Here is a 17,310-nt window from a genome sequence, read left to right on the forward strand (position 1 = left end):
TAATACTGCAGTAAATTTTGCAGTATCACCTTTCTTCAGATTGTTTTGTCTCATAAAATTTTTTTGCCAGTTATACCAAAGAAAACCAAGGTGGCTGATAGAATCTTACCCTTGTTCTCCAACAGTCCTTTCTTAAAATGATGAATACCTACTAAAGCATAAAATCCCAAAGCCTATCCTATATGCATCTCAATACCTGTTGCCTTGGTTGAATTTTCTGAAGATACCAGACCTGTTAGGTTCACCACCCCTCCAGGTCCAATGATAAACTGTGGTGTTGCAGCATGTATTGTCACAGTGTCAGGACTCTCTGGGTTTGTGTTGATTTGGTTCTGCATAGCAATCTAGGGAAAAAATGACCACAGTGTTTTCAGAATTATAACCAGAACATATAGCACAAATTCTCCACATAATACAAACACACATGTAAAGGAATATTCTCGAAGAATAATCACATAGTACAAGTGGAAATATATGTCTAAGGTCCCCTGAGAGTGTAGGGGCACACCATGGGTATATATTTATATCCCGAGTCCCCCTCCTAGGTAAAGCAGCAAAATCCTGGGAGAGGAGAAATGAGTATCTAAAAGGTTTTTAACAGAACAAAGAACAACTGGACATTAAGCCGGTTGAGGTGGCAGGTGCCTGTAATCCCAGCTATTCAGGAGGTGGAGGCAGGAGAAGTGCTTAAGCCCAGGAATTTAAGACCAGCATGGGCAACATAGTGAGACCCCCATCTTAAAAAAACCAAAACCAAAACCAAAACAAAACAAACAAACAAAAAATATTTCTATAGCTATAGAAATTTAATTATTTCTTCTATATTTGGCAATACATAATACCACATATACAAAGCATGTCCTTCTCGATTAATTGTTCCCCATCTTCAACTCCAACCCCCAAACTGCACTCCTAAGAGTAAAAGGAATGGAAAGAGGCATGGTAGAATTCATTTTCCTGAACATAAAACATCTTTTAAGTAACTAGTGAAAGCTCAAAGGAGTTAGACAGTCTTAGAAAAGAAGAGTTCTACTGCTGGGATCAGGAACAAACAGGCAAGAAGAGGCATTAATTAAAGAAGATAATTTATATTATATCATATGGCTGAAAATAAGAGAAGTAATGTTAGTTACTAGAAAAATCTTCCCAAAAGCCAAAAACAGCAGATCTTTTTGAGGATGTTGAAAAATAAAAGAAACAAATCAAACTGCATCACTCACTCAAGGGATGTTATTACGGTTGCTAATATATACATTTTTTAATTTTTATAAAGTCATTTATAGTAGACCTGGAAAAATCATATAGTATCAAAATGCAACAAAAATAATAGAATAAAATGTCTAGGGCCAGGCGCAGTGGCTCACACCTGTAATCCCAGCACTTTGGGAGGCCGAGGCAGGCAGATCACCTGAGCTCAGGAGTTCGACACCAGCCTGGGCAACATGGTGAAACACCATCTCTACTAAAAATACAAAAAATTAGCAGGACGTGGCAGCATGCACCTGTAGTCTCAGCTACTCAGCAGGCTGAGGCAGAAGAATTGCTTGAACCCAGGAGGCAAAGGTTGCAGTGAGCCAAGATCGCGCCACTATACTCCAGCCTGGGTGACAGAGCAAGACTCCAGCTCAAAAAAAAAAAAAAAACAAAAACGTCTAAAGGGAAATTTAGAAACTTAAAAATCAGAAAGTAATCACCTTATGTAACGTTAATGAAAAGACTGGCCTTATAATCAAGAAAATGAATAGTAATAAACAAAGAGGAAGTGAAAGAGAAAAAGGCCTATCCAAAATAACTAAGCCCAAAATGAAAGGCTACAAACGAAATAGTTTAAATCATCCACAATATAAGAGATCCCTCTACTGATAATTCTTTTTCTTTATGTTCTTAAATTAAAAGTCAAAAGTTACCTGTAATATCTCTGCTAAATCTTCATTTCCATTGTCTATTGAAATATCAAATGCAGTTTTACAAAATTTACTTTGCGTGTGTACATCAGCACCATATTTGATTAAAAGTTCCACCACCTCTTGATGATTGTGTTCTGTGGCCCAATGGAGAGCTGTCATCTTTAACATGTCCTTTGCATTGACATCAGCACCATGCTACAAAAATATTTCAAAGAGATTACTAACATATGAAATATTATATAAAAAATTCCTGATATGAAATTATTAGTCTGTGCTTTAAAGTAAGAACAAATAACATAATCAATTCTTTATTTGTATATGTTAAATACAAGTTCCAGGCCAGGTGCAGTGGCTCACACCTGTAATCCCAACACTTTGGGAGGCCAAGGCGGTTGGATCGGCTGAGCTCAGGGGTTTGAAACCAGCCTGGGCAACATGGCAAAACCCCATCTCTACAATACAAAAAAACACAAAAAATTAAGGGCCAGACATGGTAGCTAACATCTGTAATCCCAGCACTTTGGGAGGCTAAGGCAGGCAGATAACTTGAGGTTAGGAGTTCGAGACCAGCCTGGCCAACATGGTGAAACGCCATCTCTACTAAAACTACAAAAATTAGCCAGGCACGGAGGCACACACCTGTAATGCCAGCTACATGGGAGACTGACACAGGAGAATCACTGGAACCCAGGAGGCAGAGGTTGCAATGAGCCAAGATCATGCCACCGCACTCCAGCCTGGGCAACAGAGCGAGATGCTATCTCAAATAAATAAATAAATAAATAAATACAAAAAATTAGCTGGGTGTGGTGGCACACAGCTGTGATCCCAGCTACTCAGGAGGCTGAGTTGGGAGGATTGCTCGAGCCTGGGAGGCGGAGGTTGCAATGAGCCAAGATTGCACCACTGCACTCCAACCTGGGTGACAGAGTGAGAGCCTATCTCAGAAAAAAGAAAAAGAAAAAGAAAATAAATATATATAACACACACATACACATGTCCCAGCAATCACCACTTAATCTGTCACTTACAATCACCACTTAATCTGTCACTTAATCATTTTTCTCTCATGCTGAATTTCCTGTTTTCCTTCTAATTTCTTAGGAATGAGGCAATTACTTTTTCAGTCACCCAGCTATGGGCATAAAGAGCTAGAATGGCATAAGAAATGAAGGAAACTATGAGCATTCCTCTAAAAGCTTCTTTAATGTTTGTATAGCAGCTGGTCCCTTGGTTCCTCATTTCCACACAAAAAAAACTTTTGCTTTCAAAACCACTATAACCCAGAAAAAATAAAAATAAAAAAATTATAAAAAGAAAACCAGTGCACCATAAAGAACTGAAAGTAAGCTAACTAGAGATGTATTGTCCAATATGACAGTCAATAGACACATGTAGTTTTTGAGCATTTGAAATGCTGCTAGCCAGAATAGAGATGTACTATATGTATAAACACACACTGAGGCCAGGTGCAGTGGCTCATGCCTATAATCTCAGCACTTGGGGAGGCCAAGGCGGGCAGATCACCTGAGGTCGGGAGTTCAAGACCACCCTGACCAACATGGAGCAACCCCGTCTCTACTAAAAATACAAAAAATTAGCGGGGCCTGGTGGTGCATGCCTGTAATCCCAGCTACTCGGGAGGCTGAGGCAAGAGAATCACTTGAACCTGGCAGGCAGAGGTTTTGGTGAGCCAAGATCACGCCACTGCACTCCAGCCTGGGCAACAAGAGCAAAACTTCATCCAAAAAAAAAAAAAAAAAACCACACATTGAAATTGAAAAACATACCAAAAAAATAGAATGTAATACATCTCATTAATAATTTTTGTACTGGACTGGGCGTGGTGGCTCACCCCTATAATCCCAGCACTTTGGGAGGCCGAGGCGGGCAGATCACTTGAGGTCAGGAGTTAGAGACCAACCTGACCAACATGGTGAAACTCCATCTCTACGAAAAATACAAAAATTAGCCAGGCGGGTTAGCGGGCACCTGTAATCCTAGCTACTCAGGAGACTGAGGCAGGAGAATTGCTTGAATCTGGGAGGCGGAAGTTGCTATGAGCCAAGATCATGCCACTGCACTCCAGTCTGGGCAATAAAGCTAGACTCCATCTCAGAAAAATAATAATAATAATAATAATAATTTTTATACTGATTTCATGTTGAAATGATAATCTTTGTATATATTGGGTTAAATAAAATATAAAATTAGAATTACTTTTTAAATGTAGCTACTGGAATATTTAGAATTACAGTATACGTGATTTGCATTTATGGCTTCTATTGTATTTCTTTTTCATAGGCTGATCTAGAGGCCAGAATAAGAAGGATCAAGTAGAACATCTATCACTCTATGTTTCAGAATTTTCTACAAGGTCAGGAGTTCGAGACCAGTCTGGCCAATATGGTGAAATCCCATCTCTACTAAAAATACAAAAATTAGCTAGGCGTGGTGGTGGGTGCCTGTAGTCCCAGCTACTCAGGAGGCTGAGGCAGGAAAATCGTTTGAATCCGGGAGGTGGAGGTTGCAGTGAGCCGAGATGGTACCACTGCACTCCAGCCTGGGTGACAGAGACAGACTCCGTCTCAAAAAAAAAAAGAAAAGAAAAAAGAAAAAAACGCTGTAGTCCCTCACCATAAGATAGACCAAGGTCCAAGAAATAAATTAGTTGACTTAACTAAGAATATACCTAAAGAAAGTTTTGTCCCTCATGAAATGAAAGCTGTAAGATAATTTTCATTTAATAGGCTTATACACACAAAAAATGAAATACTATAGATAAAATACTAAGTAGGCATTTAACAAAAACTAGTTCCCTCTCCTTCTTATAAAACTCTAAAGCCTTTTAAAAGCAAAGTGCAAAAAGAGAACACATACCTTAAGTAAAACCTCTACTATGCTGGCATGGCCCTCAGAAGCTGCCATATGTAATGGTGTTCGGTCCACTTTGGTTCTGGCATCTCTGCTTACACCAGCTCGGAGCAGTACCTCTGTGGTGGAATAATGACCATACTGTGCTGCTAGATGAAGTGGAGAAGTTCCCAACTGTACCACAGAAAAAAAAAAAATCCACATTTACAGTATTGTTAGTACACTTCTGTTTATATAGTAAAGATTTTCTTTACATTATCTGTTTACATAGTAACTCAAAACTCAAAAGAAATGACTAGATTCATGCTTATCACATCCTCTTCATAGATGCCTTGAAGAATTCCCACTCTCAATGAAGAAAAAAATCCAGTATTTCCTTTAATTCAAATTTTCTTTCTTCATTATTTTTTATCATATAAACTGCCTGAACAAAATTAATTTCATTAGAAATTAAGAGACAGTGGCCAGATGTGGTGGCTCACACCTGTAATCCCAGTACTTTGGGAGGCCAAGGCAGGTGGATCACTTGAGGTCAGGAGTTCAAGACCAGCCCGGCCAACATGGTGAAACCCATCTCTGCTAAAACCACAGAAATTAGCCGGGCATGGTAGCATGTGCCTGTAATCCCAGCTACTCAGGAGGCTGAGGCAGGAGGACCACTTGAACCCAGGAGGCAGAGGTTGCAGTGAGCCAAGATTGCGCCACTGCACTCCAGCCTGGGCGACAGAGCGAGACTCCATCTCAAAAAAAAAAAACAGTTCACTATGTTATGAAGAGATTAAGTGGGATATATATATAAAAGTCCTTAGTCCTCTCTCTATATATACATATTTTTTTTTTGTTTATTTGTTTGTTTGTTTGATTGATTGTTGTTTGCTTAATTAGAGACAGGGCCTCACTGTGTTGCCCAGGCTGGGGTGCAATGGCTAGTCACAGGTACAATTATCACACACTACAGCTCTGAACTGCTGCGCCCAAGCAATCTGCTCACCTCAGCCTCCAGAGTAGCTGGGACTACAGGCACACACCAACGAACCTAGCTAAACCTTACATTTTCAAGCGAAGGTCATCTCAGCAGATCAAATAAATTCCTTAAACAATCCTTTCTTTCTCCATGCTTTGTCACTTTTTATCTAACCTTTTCTATACTCTTAAATGTCAGTATTTAATGAAAATATCTCAACAGCCAATTTAGCAACCAAGAGCTTTGCTCAGTTTGACATTAGGATCTACTTTTTTTTGTCTTCTGAGACATTCCCTTCTTGGTTATTGATGCAAAACATATACACATATATGCAGGTTTTTTTGTTTTGTTTTGTTTTCTGAGACAGGTCTCACTCTGTCACTCAGGCTGGAGTATAGTGGGGTGATCACAGCTCACTGTATCTTCAAACTCCTGAGCTCAAACGATCCTCCTCCCTCAGCCTCCCAAAGTGCTGGGATTATGGATATGAGCCACCACACCTGGCCATGTAGTTTTTGTAGCTTTTGGGGTTTTTTTAAAATTCATTTTTTTAGAGACAGGTTCTTGCTCTGCCACCCAGGCTAGAGTGCAGTGGAGCAATCGTAGCTCACTGTAACCTCTAACTCCTGGGCTCAAGCGATCTCCCATCTCAGCCTCCAGAATTATACTGCATGTATTTCTCTGTGACTTGCCTTCTTTTGCTTGATATTATATTCATGAGATTCACCATATTAATAAATATAAATATAGCTTGCTAATTTTCTGTGTTCTATAATATTCCATTGAATGAGTAAGCCACAATTAATTTAACCAATATTGATGAATATTTGGGTTGTTTCCAGTTTTTGTGTTATTATGAATAATGTTGCTGCTAAATACAGAAGTCTTGTATATGTTTTAGGCACATGAACACATTTCTCTTGGGAATAGTCTTAGAAGCCCAACTGCTACATCACACAGTATGTACATCTTCAAATTTACTATGTGCTGCCAAACTGTCTTCCAAAACGATTATACCAATTCCACACTTCCACCAAAAATATTTGAGAGTTCCCATCATCTCCTCACCAAGCCTTGGTACTGATCAACTGTTTTTGCTAATCTGGTGGATATATAATAGTTTTTCATGATTTTCCTTTGCATTTGCCTCAATCTTAATGTAGTTGAGTATCTTTTCATGTTTATTAATCAAACTTTCTCCTTGATAAAGTACCATATAAAGTCAGTCTTCTATGGCCTTGTCTTTTTATTGCTAACCCATGGGAATTCCTTATGTATTATGGATACTAATCCTTCTTAAGATCTTTTTGGCTTTGGGAGGCCAAGGCAGGTGGATCACAGGGTCAGGAGTTCAAGACCAGCTGGCCAACATATTGAAACCCCAACTCTACTAAAAATACAAAAAATTAGCCAGGCATGGTGGCAGGCGCCTGTAATTCCAGCTACTTGGGAGGCTGAGGCAGGAGAATCACTTCAACCCGGGAGGTGGAGGTTGCAGTGAGCCAAGATTGCACCACTTCACTCCAGCCCAAGCAACATTACAAGACTCCATCTCATAAAAAAAAAAAAAAAGAAAAGAAAAAAAGATCTTTTTGTCTTGAGGTACTACAACATCACTATGATGTATCTAGATATGGATTAGTTTTTAAATTGATTCTGCTGGAGATTTCTTAGGCTACTCAAATCTGTGGGCTGCCATCTTTCATCAGTTCTGGAGGATTATCAGCAATTACCTCTTTGAATTGTTTCATCCCTATTTTTGCTCTTTTTGTGGATCTATGATCAGATATTAGACTTTCTCATATGATCCTTCATGATTCCTAACATCTCTTTTACATTTTCTATCTATTTTTATCTGTGATATAGTCTGGATCATCTTTTTTCATACCTTTCAGTTTACTAATTTTCTCTTTAGCAGTTTCTAATCTGTTACTAAAATTTTATCTCAAGTCCTTACAGGTCTGCTTCTGTTGACAGTTGTTTTAGCAGGTTACTGTTCAAACTGGCATGTGTCCATGTGTTTAGTTATTTCTGACTGCTCACTTTCCTTTGAATTTCATTTGTGGATATGAAGCCTGGGATGAAGCCAGGTTCCTCCAGAGAGGATACTCATCTGCTTCTGTCAGGAACCTGGGGTAATCCCTAGTCCAAAGATCACTTCAAACTCATTTCTCAGTTTACAGTTTTTTAGACTACACAAGTATTTATGAGTTCAGGCTGCAAGTGTGTACAAAGGATGCCTTGTGATTCCAAATTCTCACCATCAGATTTTTTTCCTCTCTCCATTTGATGTCTTGGTTCACATCAGCTTATTATCTTTGCAGCATCATGGCAACAGGGACAAGGGCAGGAGCAGATAGAAGGAGGGACAGGGTATTCCTGCTTAACCTTACACTGAAGGTGCAGCTCTTTGGAACTCCAGGATTATGAGAAGAGATCTCCTATCAGACTTCTCTCCATGAACAGTCTCAGGTCTTTATCTTTAGTACCCCAAGTCAGTGAGGTGGAAAACCCACCAGACAAGTGTGAGTTCACCTAATGTTCTCTAGGTAAAATTTCTCTGGGTTTTAGCCTTCACTTGGTTTTTCAGATTGATTAGCTCCTTCTTTCTAACTCAGCAGTGTACTTAAGAAGATTTTCTTTAACATGTTTAATCAAAAAGTCTTTATTCTTTAAAGATACAAGTTGAAACATTTATGGATAAAACGATATGGTCCCTGGAATTTGCTTTAAAATAACACAGAACAAAAAATAATACAGTAGACAGAGTTATAGAGGAAACAAGATTTATCATGATTTGATAATTTTTGAAGTTGGGTGAAGAGTATTACAGGGATTGATATATATTTGAAATTTTCTATAATAAAAAATTTTGTTTTGTTTTTCATGAAAAACGTAAAAATAACAAGAGAAAGGAAGGTAAAAACAACAAAACCAATAATCTGGAATGTTTAGTTGTTACCAATGGGAGGGTTAATTCAGATTCCTAGCATTCCATATCCCCAATACAATGCTTTTTTATTTGCCCCCAGAATTAAAGAGTTATGTTTTTTTGCCCTCCCCACAACTGCCTTCTTTCTATAGTTGTCAAGATCTCATTCCCATTCCTTTCTTCCTCTTTGATCATGTTCGCAATAGTTTTACAAGTACTAATTGAAACATAAACTTGTTTTTCTTTTAGGATTGACTGTAACACTAACTCCAATCTTTATCAGTATCTTTCTGAATTATAAATTCTACCTGTGCTATTTATAAGGCCTTTAAATTAAATCACAAGCAGACACATGTTTATATTCATGCCACATTAATGCACTCCAAACTTTGAAAGAAAAAATCTTTGTGGATGAAATATTTGGATAAGGTTATCCAATATCAAAGAAAATAATATAAACCACTTCTTTTAGTTATAATTCTAAAATAATAAACACATTTGCAAAAAAAAAAATTTTTTACCACTTATAAACACAATCCTGACTACATTTTTCTCTGCAAAAACTCAAAACTGAGAAGAAAAAAAAAAACCACAACATTAAAATCATTCTTTACCCAGTCTGTAGTAAAAGGAGCTCCATTTGCCATCAAAATACGAACTTCATCATCTTGACCTGCTCGTGCCGCTTCTAAAAGCTTCTTTCCCAAATCTACCAGGGACATCTAAACAAAACATAGATGAACTGAACATCAAAATCTCCATTTACACATTATGACATGACATTTTCCCTTCCTGTCTTTATTAATAAGTCAATTCTCAATTATCCCTTCAAAAGAGTGTGCCATGGTTAATACAAAATTACAGATCATACAAAAACAATTTATATTGGATTTTAGAATCCATTTTTCTTTCTCATTAAGTTTTTACTTAGAATAAAAGTAGTTTAAATTCTCCAAATACATCTGGTAAGAGGTAAGTAGCAGAGAAAAGCTGGTCTAAATTTTTATTTATTTATTTATTTATTTATTTATTTATTTATTTATTTATTTATGTTTGAGACAGAGTCTCGGCCTGTCACCCAGGCTGGAGTGCGGTGGCACGGTGTTGGCTCACTGCAACCTCCGCCTCCTGAGTTCAAGTGATTCTCCTGCCTCAGCCTCCCAAGTAGCTTGGACTACAGGCATGCACCACCACACCCAGCTAATTTTTCTATTTTCAATAGAGAAAGGGTTTCACCATGTTAGCCAGGCTGGTCTCAAACTCCTGACCTCAAATGATCTGCCTGCTTTGGCCTCCCAAAGTGGTGAGATTACAGGCATGAGCCACCACGCCCAGCCAAGTTGGTCTAAAATTTAAAACTGGCAACTAATTGTTTTCACTGGAGGGTTTGCAGCAATAAAATTTTTCATAAAAGTAAATAAAGTGCAAGATATTGTCATCTGTTGTTGGTGCAAATTAAACTAAACTTACCATAAATTATTTTGCAATAGTAAATGTGTTCAAAATTTTAAAATACAAATTTTCTGCCCTCCTACATGCAATGTATATTTAAGTTCTTGCAGAAAGTAAATAATTCACATTCTATGAAAATACTAAAAAGAGAGTAATAGTATTATGAATAGACTATTTGTCTCATTAGAGGCTAGAGGCCAGGTACGATGACATACCCCTGTAATCCCAGCAGTTTGGGAGGCTGAGGCAGGTGGATCACTTGAGGCCAGGAGTTCGAGACCAGCCTGGACAACATGGTGAAACCCTATCTCTACCAAAAATAAAAAATTGGCTGGGTGTGGGGGCTCACAACTATAGTCCCAGCTCCTCAGGAGGCTGAGGCACAAGAATCACTTGAACCCAGGAGGTGGAGGTTGCAGTGAGCCGAGATCACACCACTGCACTCTAGCCTGGGCAACAAAGTAAACTCTGTCTCAAAAAAAAAAAAACAAAAAAACAGGAAAGAGTATCTTGTGTCTTGAATTTAATATCTGAAAAGGCTAATGTCCCAGCCTGGGATGTGAGGTGTGCATGGGTGTGTATGTATTTGTGTCTTCTTGAATAAGAAATATTGAAATACATGTCAGAAAAAAAGATTATGACAGTAGAATATAGGTAAATTAAGATTTGAATGTATCACAAACATTCAAATTCAAGGGATGACAGTTCTCAGAAGAAAGTTTCCAAACCAGAAAGACTATCCAGCTGGAAGATTACTCAATTATGTTATACAGTATCGTAAACAAGGAAAAGCAGCATTTTAGGCCTATAGGGAAGGGAAATATGGAACCCCTGAGATTTACAATGAAAAAATGTGCCTGGGGTATAAATTTATCTCAAAAAAAGTATATACTCTGAGGGTTAGGTAAGTAGTCAAGAGGAAATAAATTATAAAGAGAGTAATGGCAGGTTGATCAGTGTATCTCTACCTGGTATGAACAATTATTACAGGTTTAGTATCCCTAATCCAAAAATCTGAAATCTGAAACTTTTTAAGCATCAAAGGAATGCTCATTGGAGCATTTCAGATTTTGCATTTTTGCATTAGGGATGCTGAACCAGTAAGTATTAATGGAAATATTCCAAAATCTGAAAAAACCCAAAATCTGAAACACTTCTGGACTAAGTATTTCAGATAAGGGATACTCAACCTGCACTCAATAAGGAAGAGAAAGGAGTGTATGTGTGAGAAGGAAGTTGGCAAATGGGGCTTAAAAAAGTTATTTCTGCCAGGAAGAACTGAAATGTTCTACATCATTAAAAGGGCTGTGAAGAAATCTAAAAGGGGTAATTATAAGAAAAGCTGTCCATGAAAATAAACAGAATTATGCCTATAATTTTTAGTAAATTAAGTAAGATGGGAATAATCAAGCACAAAAGAGGTAACCAGGGACAGATACTAACACTTGGAGGCTTGCACAATAATTAGGTGAGATATACATATCCCAAACAGGCCTTTGTCACAAGGCAGGAAAGAATTTCTTAGAATTGTTTCATTTGTAAGGATAAAAATAATCTATATTGGCCGGGCGCAGTGGCTCAAGCCTGTAATCCCAGCACTTTGGGAGGCCGAGGCAGGCGGATCACGAGGTCAGGAGATCCAGACCATCCTGGCTAACACAGTGAAACCCCGTCTCTACTAAAAAAAAATACAAAAAACTAGCTGGGCAAGGTGGCGGGCGCCTGTAGTTCCAGCTACTTGGGAGGCTGAGGCAGGAGAATGGCGTAAACCCGGGAGGCGGAGCTTGCAGTGAGCTGAGATCTGGCCACTGCACTCCAGCCTGGGCAGCAGAGCGAGACTCCGTCTCAAAAAATAAATAAAATAAAATAATCTATATTATGGTCAGGCGCAGCAGCTCACACCTGAGGCCGAGGTGGGCGAATGACTTGAGGTCAGGAGTTCGAGACCAGCTTGGCCAACAGGGTGAAACCCTGTCTCTACAAAAAATTCAATCTAGTCTGGGCATAAGTGAGACTCCATCTCCAAAAAAAAAAAAAAAAAATCTATATTATATTCTGCAGTAAAGAATAGGAAAAACAACCACATGTGCTTGTGGGATTTACATGGGTTTTTTTTTTTTTTTTAATACTCTTCTCTGTGATACTTGCAACATTTTCATCCTTGAATTTCTGATTTCCTTTCCTTTTTTTCTCCTATTGTCTCATAACCTTGATGGAGTCACTGAAAGCCAAAATACTCCTCAATCCTGCTTAAAGTCACTAAGATCTATAGAGATTATTGATCTCCAATGAGGCATTTTTTCCTAGATAATATGTAACTGCTGGACAGTAAAAATTAACATCATATTCAACAGGCAAGAAACCTGCAAAAATAATTTCCTATTAAACAGCAGGATGAAGCAAAAAGAAACTGACCTCTCTCCTACAGAAGTACGGTAAAATCTGAACTGGTCACACTAACAAATATAGCACCTATACTCTGAATGATATAAATTTGGCTTTACAACAAAATATATCTTTCCAAAAATAAACATTTTTAAATAGGTTTTACGCAGGTAATATAAAATCAGTTTGCATTCATTCAGCATACATACTGCCAAATGGTTTAGATATCTGAGTATCTTTTGTGAAGTGCCAGTTTAGGGCTTTTCCCCATTTTTTGAAACTGGGTTGTCTGTCTTTTTCTTATTGATTTGTAAGCATTCTCACATATGCTCTGGATATGAGTCCTTTGTCAAATATAACAAGTACTATAAATATCTCTGTCCAGAACCCTGATTTTTGACTCTCTATCTTATGTTCTTTCTTTGATAACACATAGTATTTTCTATACTATTAAAATAATCAAAATAAAATAAGAAATGGCAAAGAAATATATTTACCACAAAAATGACTAGAAGAAACAGTCATGTTTTACTTATTTAAAAGACTTGACTCAAAATGAAAAGGGGCGGGGAATAAACAGCAAGGACCCAACACATCAATAGTTAAAAGACAGGCCATACATTTTACAGAAAAGAAAAAAGAAATAATTCACAAGGGCAAAAAATGCTCAGTGTCACTGCTAATCAGGTTAACATAAAGTAAATAACTTTAAAGTAATTACTGATGCAGCCAAGAATTAGGTGAAACTGATACTTTGATATATTGACAACTCAGATATGCTGATAGTAATATAAGTGGATCAGCTTTATTTTTTAGTCAACTTGGTAAATTTAACAAGTTACAGAAATATCTGAGTCCACTGACCCAGTAAGTGACCCCACTTCTAAGAATCTATTCTAAAGGAAAGATATATTGAAACAGATCAGTAAAGATTATATATGCATACACATATATATTATATATAATAACTCTTATAATGTGACCAATCTAAAGGTAGGAAAATGATTGAATTGTAGAATCAAAAGGAACAAAATGCAGTAATTTAACCTAATAGTTTTGAAGCTATATAAACGACAAAAAATTTATGCCACATTATGAAAAGATATAAAACTTTTTTTGTCAAAATATGCATATAAAGTATAAAACACTGAAAAATATTAACAATTGTTTAGGATGGAATGATTATGGGAAATTTTGTCTTCATTTTACAAAGTTTCTATAATGTTACTATATTACCTAATTTTTAAAATTTTTTTTCAAAGGGACAAATTACATTGTACGACTGTCAACTAAGCAAATGATAACATTAAGGGAAGTTTTATGTTCCTGACTTACTAGATGGGATGAGCAGAAAAAAATAAAGAAAATGTAGAATGTTGGGAACTTAAAATATAAATCATATATCTGCTTACATGAATTATAATAAAATCATGAAGCATTTGAACAAATCAACTTTGTCCATAATTATTCAATTGTCCTAATTATTTAAAATATATCACAGTTTAGGACCAAATACACTTAAGTTACTCTGGTTTTAAATTTCCATGAGCAATACAGCCATATGGTAGATTAATGAGATGGATTCTTAGAAATCAGTGGTTCTCACTGGTAGCAGCACTGCCCCCTTGAGAGCCCTTTGTATGTTTATGGCGGCATTTTGGGGACTGAAGGTGCGGATGCTCTGCTAGCATTTAATGGGCAAGTGCCATGGATACGAGAGGTCCAGCAAAGGAGGGAATAGTCCTGTAGGACAAAGAATTGTCACATGTTCTGGATAATTTTCAAAGATTCCATTGAAAACATATCTAAGGCTGGAATCTAACATGTAAACAAAATGTATTTTTTCCACAGTGTTAATGTATTCCAAATATACTAGGATGCAGCTGTACTATAAATCTATTTGTTTTGTTCAGAAATTTACTAAGAGTTGTTTGTCATTTTGGAAAATCATGTCAATGCCACTTTGGCATGTGCATCACCAATATCATATATCAATCAGCTTGTTCAGCTATCACATTCACAGTGATTTTATGTGCCAGCATAAGCATTTTACTACCTCACTGTGACATCTAATATAGTGTGCTCAAGTATTTACATATTTTAATACACATTTTATTATAAATTGCTTCTTTTCAAATTATCCTTTATATTATAATCAAAACATGATTTTTTGAAATTATGCAGATCAGTAACATTAACTATGATTTTCTTTCTTTTCTTTTGAGATAGAGACTCTCTCTGTAGCCCAGGCTGGAGTACAGTGGCGAGATCACAGCTCACCACAGACTCGACCTCCCAGGCTCAACCAATCCTCCCGCCTCAGCCTCCCAAGTAGCTGCAACTACAAGAGTGCACCACCATACCTGGCTGATTTTTGTATTTTTTGTAGAGATGAGTTTTTGCCACATTGCTCAGGCTTGTCTTGAACCCCTGGGCTCAAGCGATCTGCCTACTGCAGCCTCCCAAAGTGCTGGGACTATAGGCATGAGCCACTGCACCCAGCAACGATGATTTTCATTTAAAGTTAGCAGAAGGGGCAATACAAAATATTTACTATAAAAAGGTGGCAATGGATCTAATAAGATTGAAATCAATGGAAGAAAATACACATAAGATCAAGCAAGACAAAAATCAAAGGTGCTCTGATTTTGTCAAGATAATTAGTAGTTTTAAATAATGAAAACAACAAAATCGTAGCATTTTCACTCTGTCTCACCTGACAGGGACCACACACACTCATCATAGTTTTTGACCCTTAGAGGAACTCAATTGTAATAATATAACTACACTGACCAAGGGGAACATAGCTCCAGGTCAAGTCACTAATAAACTCAGTTCAATATTTATATATTAAAATCCTGGATTGGTGCAGTGACTCAAGCCTGTAATCCGAGCACTTTGGGAGGCTGAAAAGGGAAGATCACTTGAGGCCAGGAGTTTGAGACCAGCCTAGCTAACATGGTGAAACCCCACCCATCTCTACTAAAAAAAAACACAAAAATTAGCCTGGTGTGGTCCCTACTTAGCTGGCTGAGGCAGGAGAATCCCTGAACCCGTGAGGCAGAGGTTGTAGTGAGCCAAGATTGCTCCACTGCACTCCAACCTGGGCAACAGAGCAAGATTGCCTCAAAAACAAATAAACAAAAATCCTCAGAGATAAAGTGCTAGATTTTTTTTTAATCATTTAACAACAAAAATATATTGCTTTTTTGGTGTGGCAAATAAGTTCTTTACTCCAATTAAAATGTATGTTAAGGCTGGGCGTGGTGGCTCACGCTTGTAATCCCAGCACTTTGGGAGGCCGAGGCAGGTGGATCACGAGGTCAGGAGATCAAGATCATCCTGGCCAATATGGTGAAACCCCGTCTCTACTAAAAATACAAAAAATGAGCCTGGCGTGGTAGCACGCACCTGGAGTCCCAGCTACTCAGGAGGCTGAGGCAGGAGAATCGCTTGAACCTGAGAGGCAGAAGCTGCAGTGAGCTGAGATTGCACCACTGCACTCCAGTCTGGGCAACAGAGCCAGACTCCCTCTCAAAAAAAAAAAAAAAAAAAAAAAAAAGTATATTAATAATAAATCTATTATACAAACTAGCTACTTTTGCTCAAAAGGACACGCCAAGAGAGCCATCTAGTGGTAACAGGAATTACTACCAATAATTACATGTTAAAGCTTAGAGTCTATTTTGTTTTGAATTTTTCTGTAATTTACAGCTTATAGAGTGGTTGTGAGGATTATGGCATCTACTGGACATGAAAGCTCTATAAAATCATAAAGTACTAGTTCCACGTGAGTGGTTACTAACACTCTTAAATAAGAGTATGAATTTTAAAAATCTTTACACCTATTATAAATATATTTAATAAGCCTTTACTCACATTAAAACTTTAAAATAAACTTTTTATATAATTCTTATGCTCAGTAAGTACAATTATAAATCCAATATAAATCTCCTAAAGATTTTCTCCACTTTTTGTATTACACACACATCCTACACACACATCCAAAGTCTTTAAAATGTTCATACTCTTTGACTAGTAATTCTACTCATATAAACCCATCATAAGGAAACTTTTCAAAAATCTAAATATATTAATGCTAATGCTATTTAAAATAAGGAAAAAAACAACTACAAACAATGATTAAAGACATTAAGATAATGTCAGGCCGGGCGCGGTGGCTCACGCCTGTAATCCCAGCACTTTGGGAGGCCAAGGCGGGTGGATCACGAAGTCAGGAGATCGAGACCATCCTGGCTAACATGGTGAAACCCTGTCTCTACTAAAAAAATACAAAAAATTAGCCGGGCATGGTGGCCCTAGGCGCCTGTAGTCCTAGCTTCTTGGGAGGCTGAGGCAGGAGAATCACTTGAACCCAGGAGGCGGAAATTGCAGTGAGCCAAGATTGCGCCACGGCACTCCAGCCTGGGCGACAGAGCAAGACTCCATCTTAAAAAAAAAAAAAAGATATGTCACAATGGAATACTGTAGTGATTTATTTTACATTATGAAAAATTTGTAATATATATAAAGTAGACAGTCATATAATAAACTCCCACATAGCCAACATTTAGTTTAAATGTTATAAATTTATGGCCGACTCATTTCCCACCTCCATCCACTCTTCTGAAGCAAGTGTTAGACATTACACCATATTATCTCTAAATATTTCAGTACAGATCTCTAAAAGATAAAAATATTTTTAAAATAATACTATATATATTCATTTGAAAATATTTACAAACAGTATGTGACAGTTTAAGAATCAGGACTCTAAGTTGTATATATACCATGAT

At 37.3% G+C, this 17,310-nt stretch overlaps 1 protein-coding gene across 8 annotated transcripts in view; it reads right to left on the bottom strand.

Annotated features, from left to right (window-relative positions):
* The window catches only part of GABPB1 (GA binding protein transcription factor subunit beta 1), a 71,180-nt gene that overhangs the window by 21,459 nt on the left and 32,411 nt on the right, over window positions 1-17,310 (bottom strand). For 4 of the 8 annotated variants that reach the window (XM_038009976.2, XM_008016636.3, XM_038009975.2 and 1 more), the window contains 4 exons: window positions 9,292-9,399; window positions 4,788-4,955; window positions 1,908-2,102; window positions 233-344 (listed from right to left, as the gene is read on the bottom strand). In XM_038009976.2, coding sequence (XP_037865904.1) covers window positions 233-344; window positions 1,908-2,102; window positions 4,788-4,955; window positions 9,292-9,399 — 583 coding nt within the window. Of the gene's footprint in view, window positions 1-196; window positions 345-1,907; window positions 2,103-4,787; window positions 4,956-9,291; window positions 9,400-17,310 lie in introns of all 8 variants that reach the window. The other 4 variants (XM_008016631.3, XM_008016632.3, XM_073012169.1 and 1 more) reach the window with 1 other exon arrangement.

Source organism: Chlorocebus sabaeus, chromosome 26 (genome assembly GCF_047675955.1).
Source record: "Chlorocebus sabaeus isolate Y175 chromosome 26, mChlSab1.0.hap1, whole genome shotgun sequence".
Classification (NCBI taxonomy): domain Eukaryota; kingdom Metazoa; phylum Chordata; class Mammalia; order Primates; family Cercopithecidae; genus Chlorocebus; species Chlorocebus sabaeus.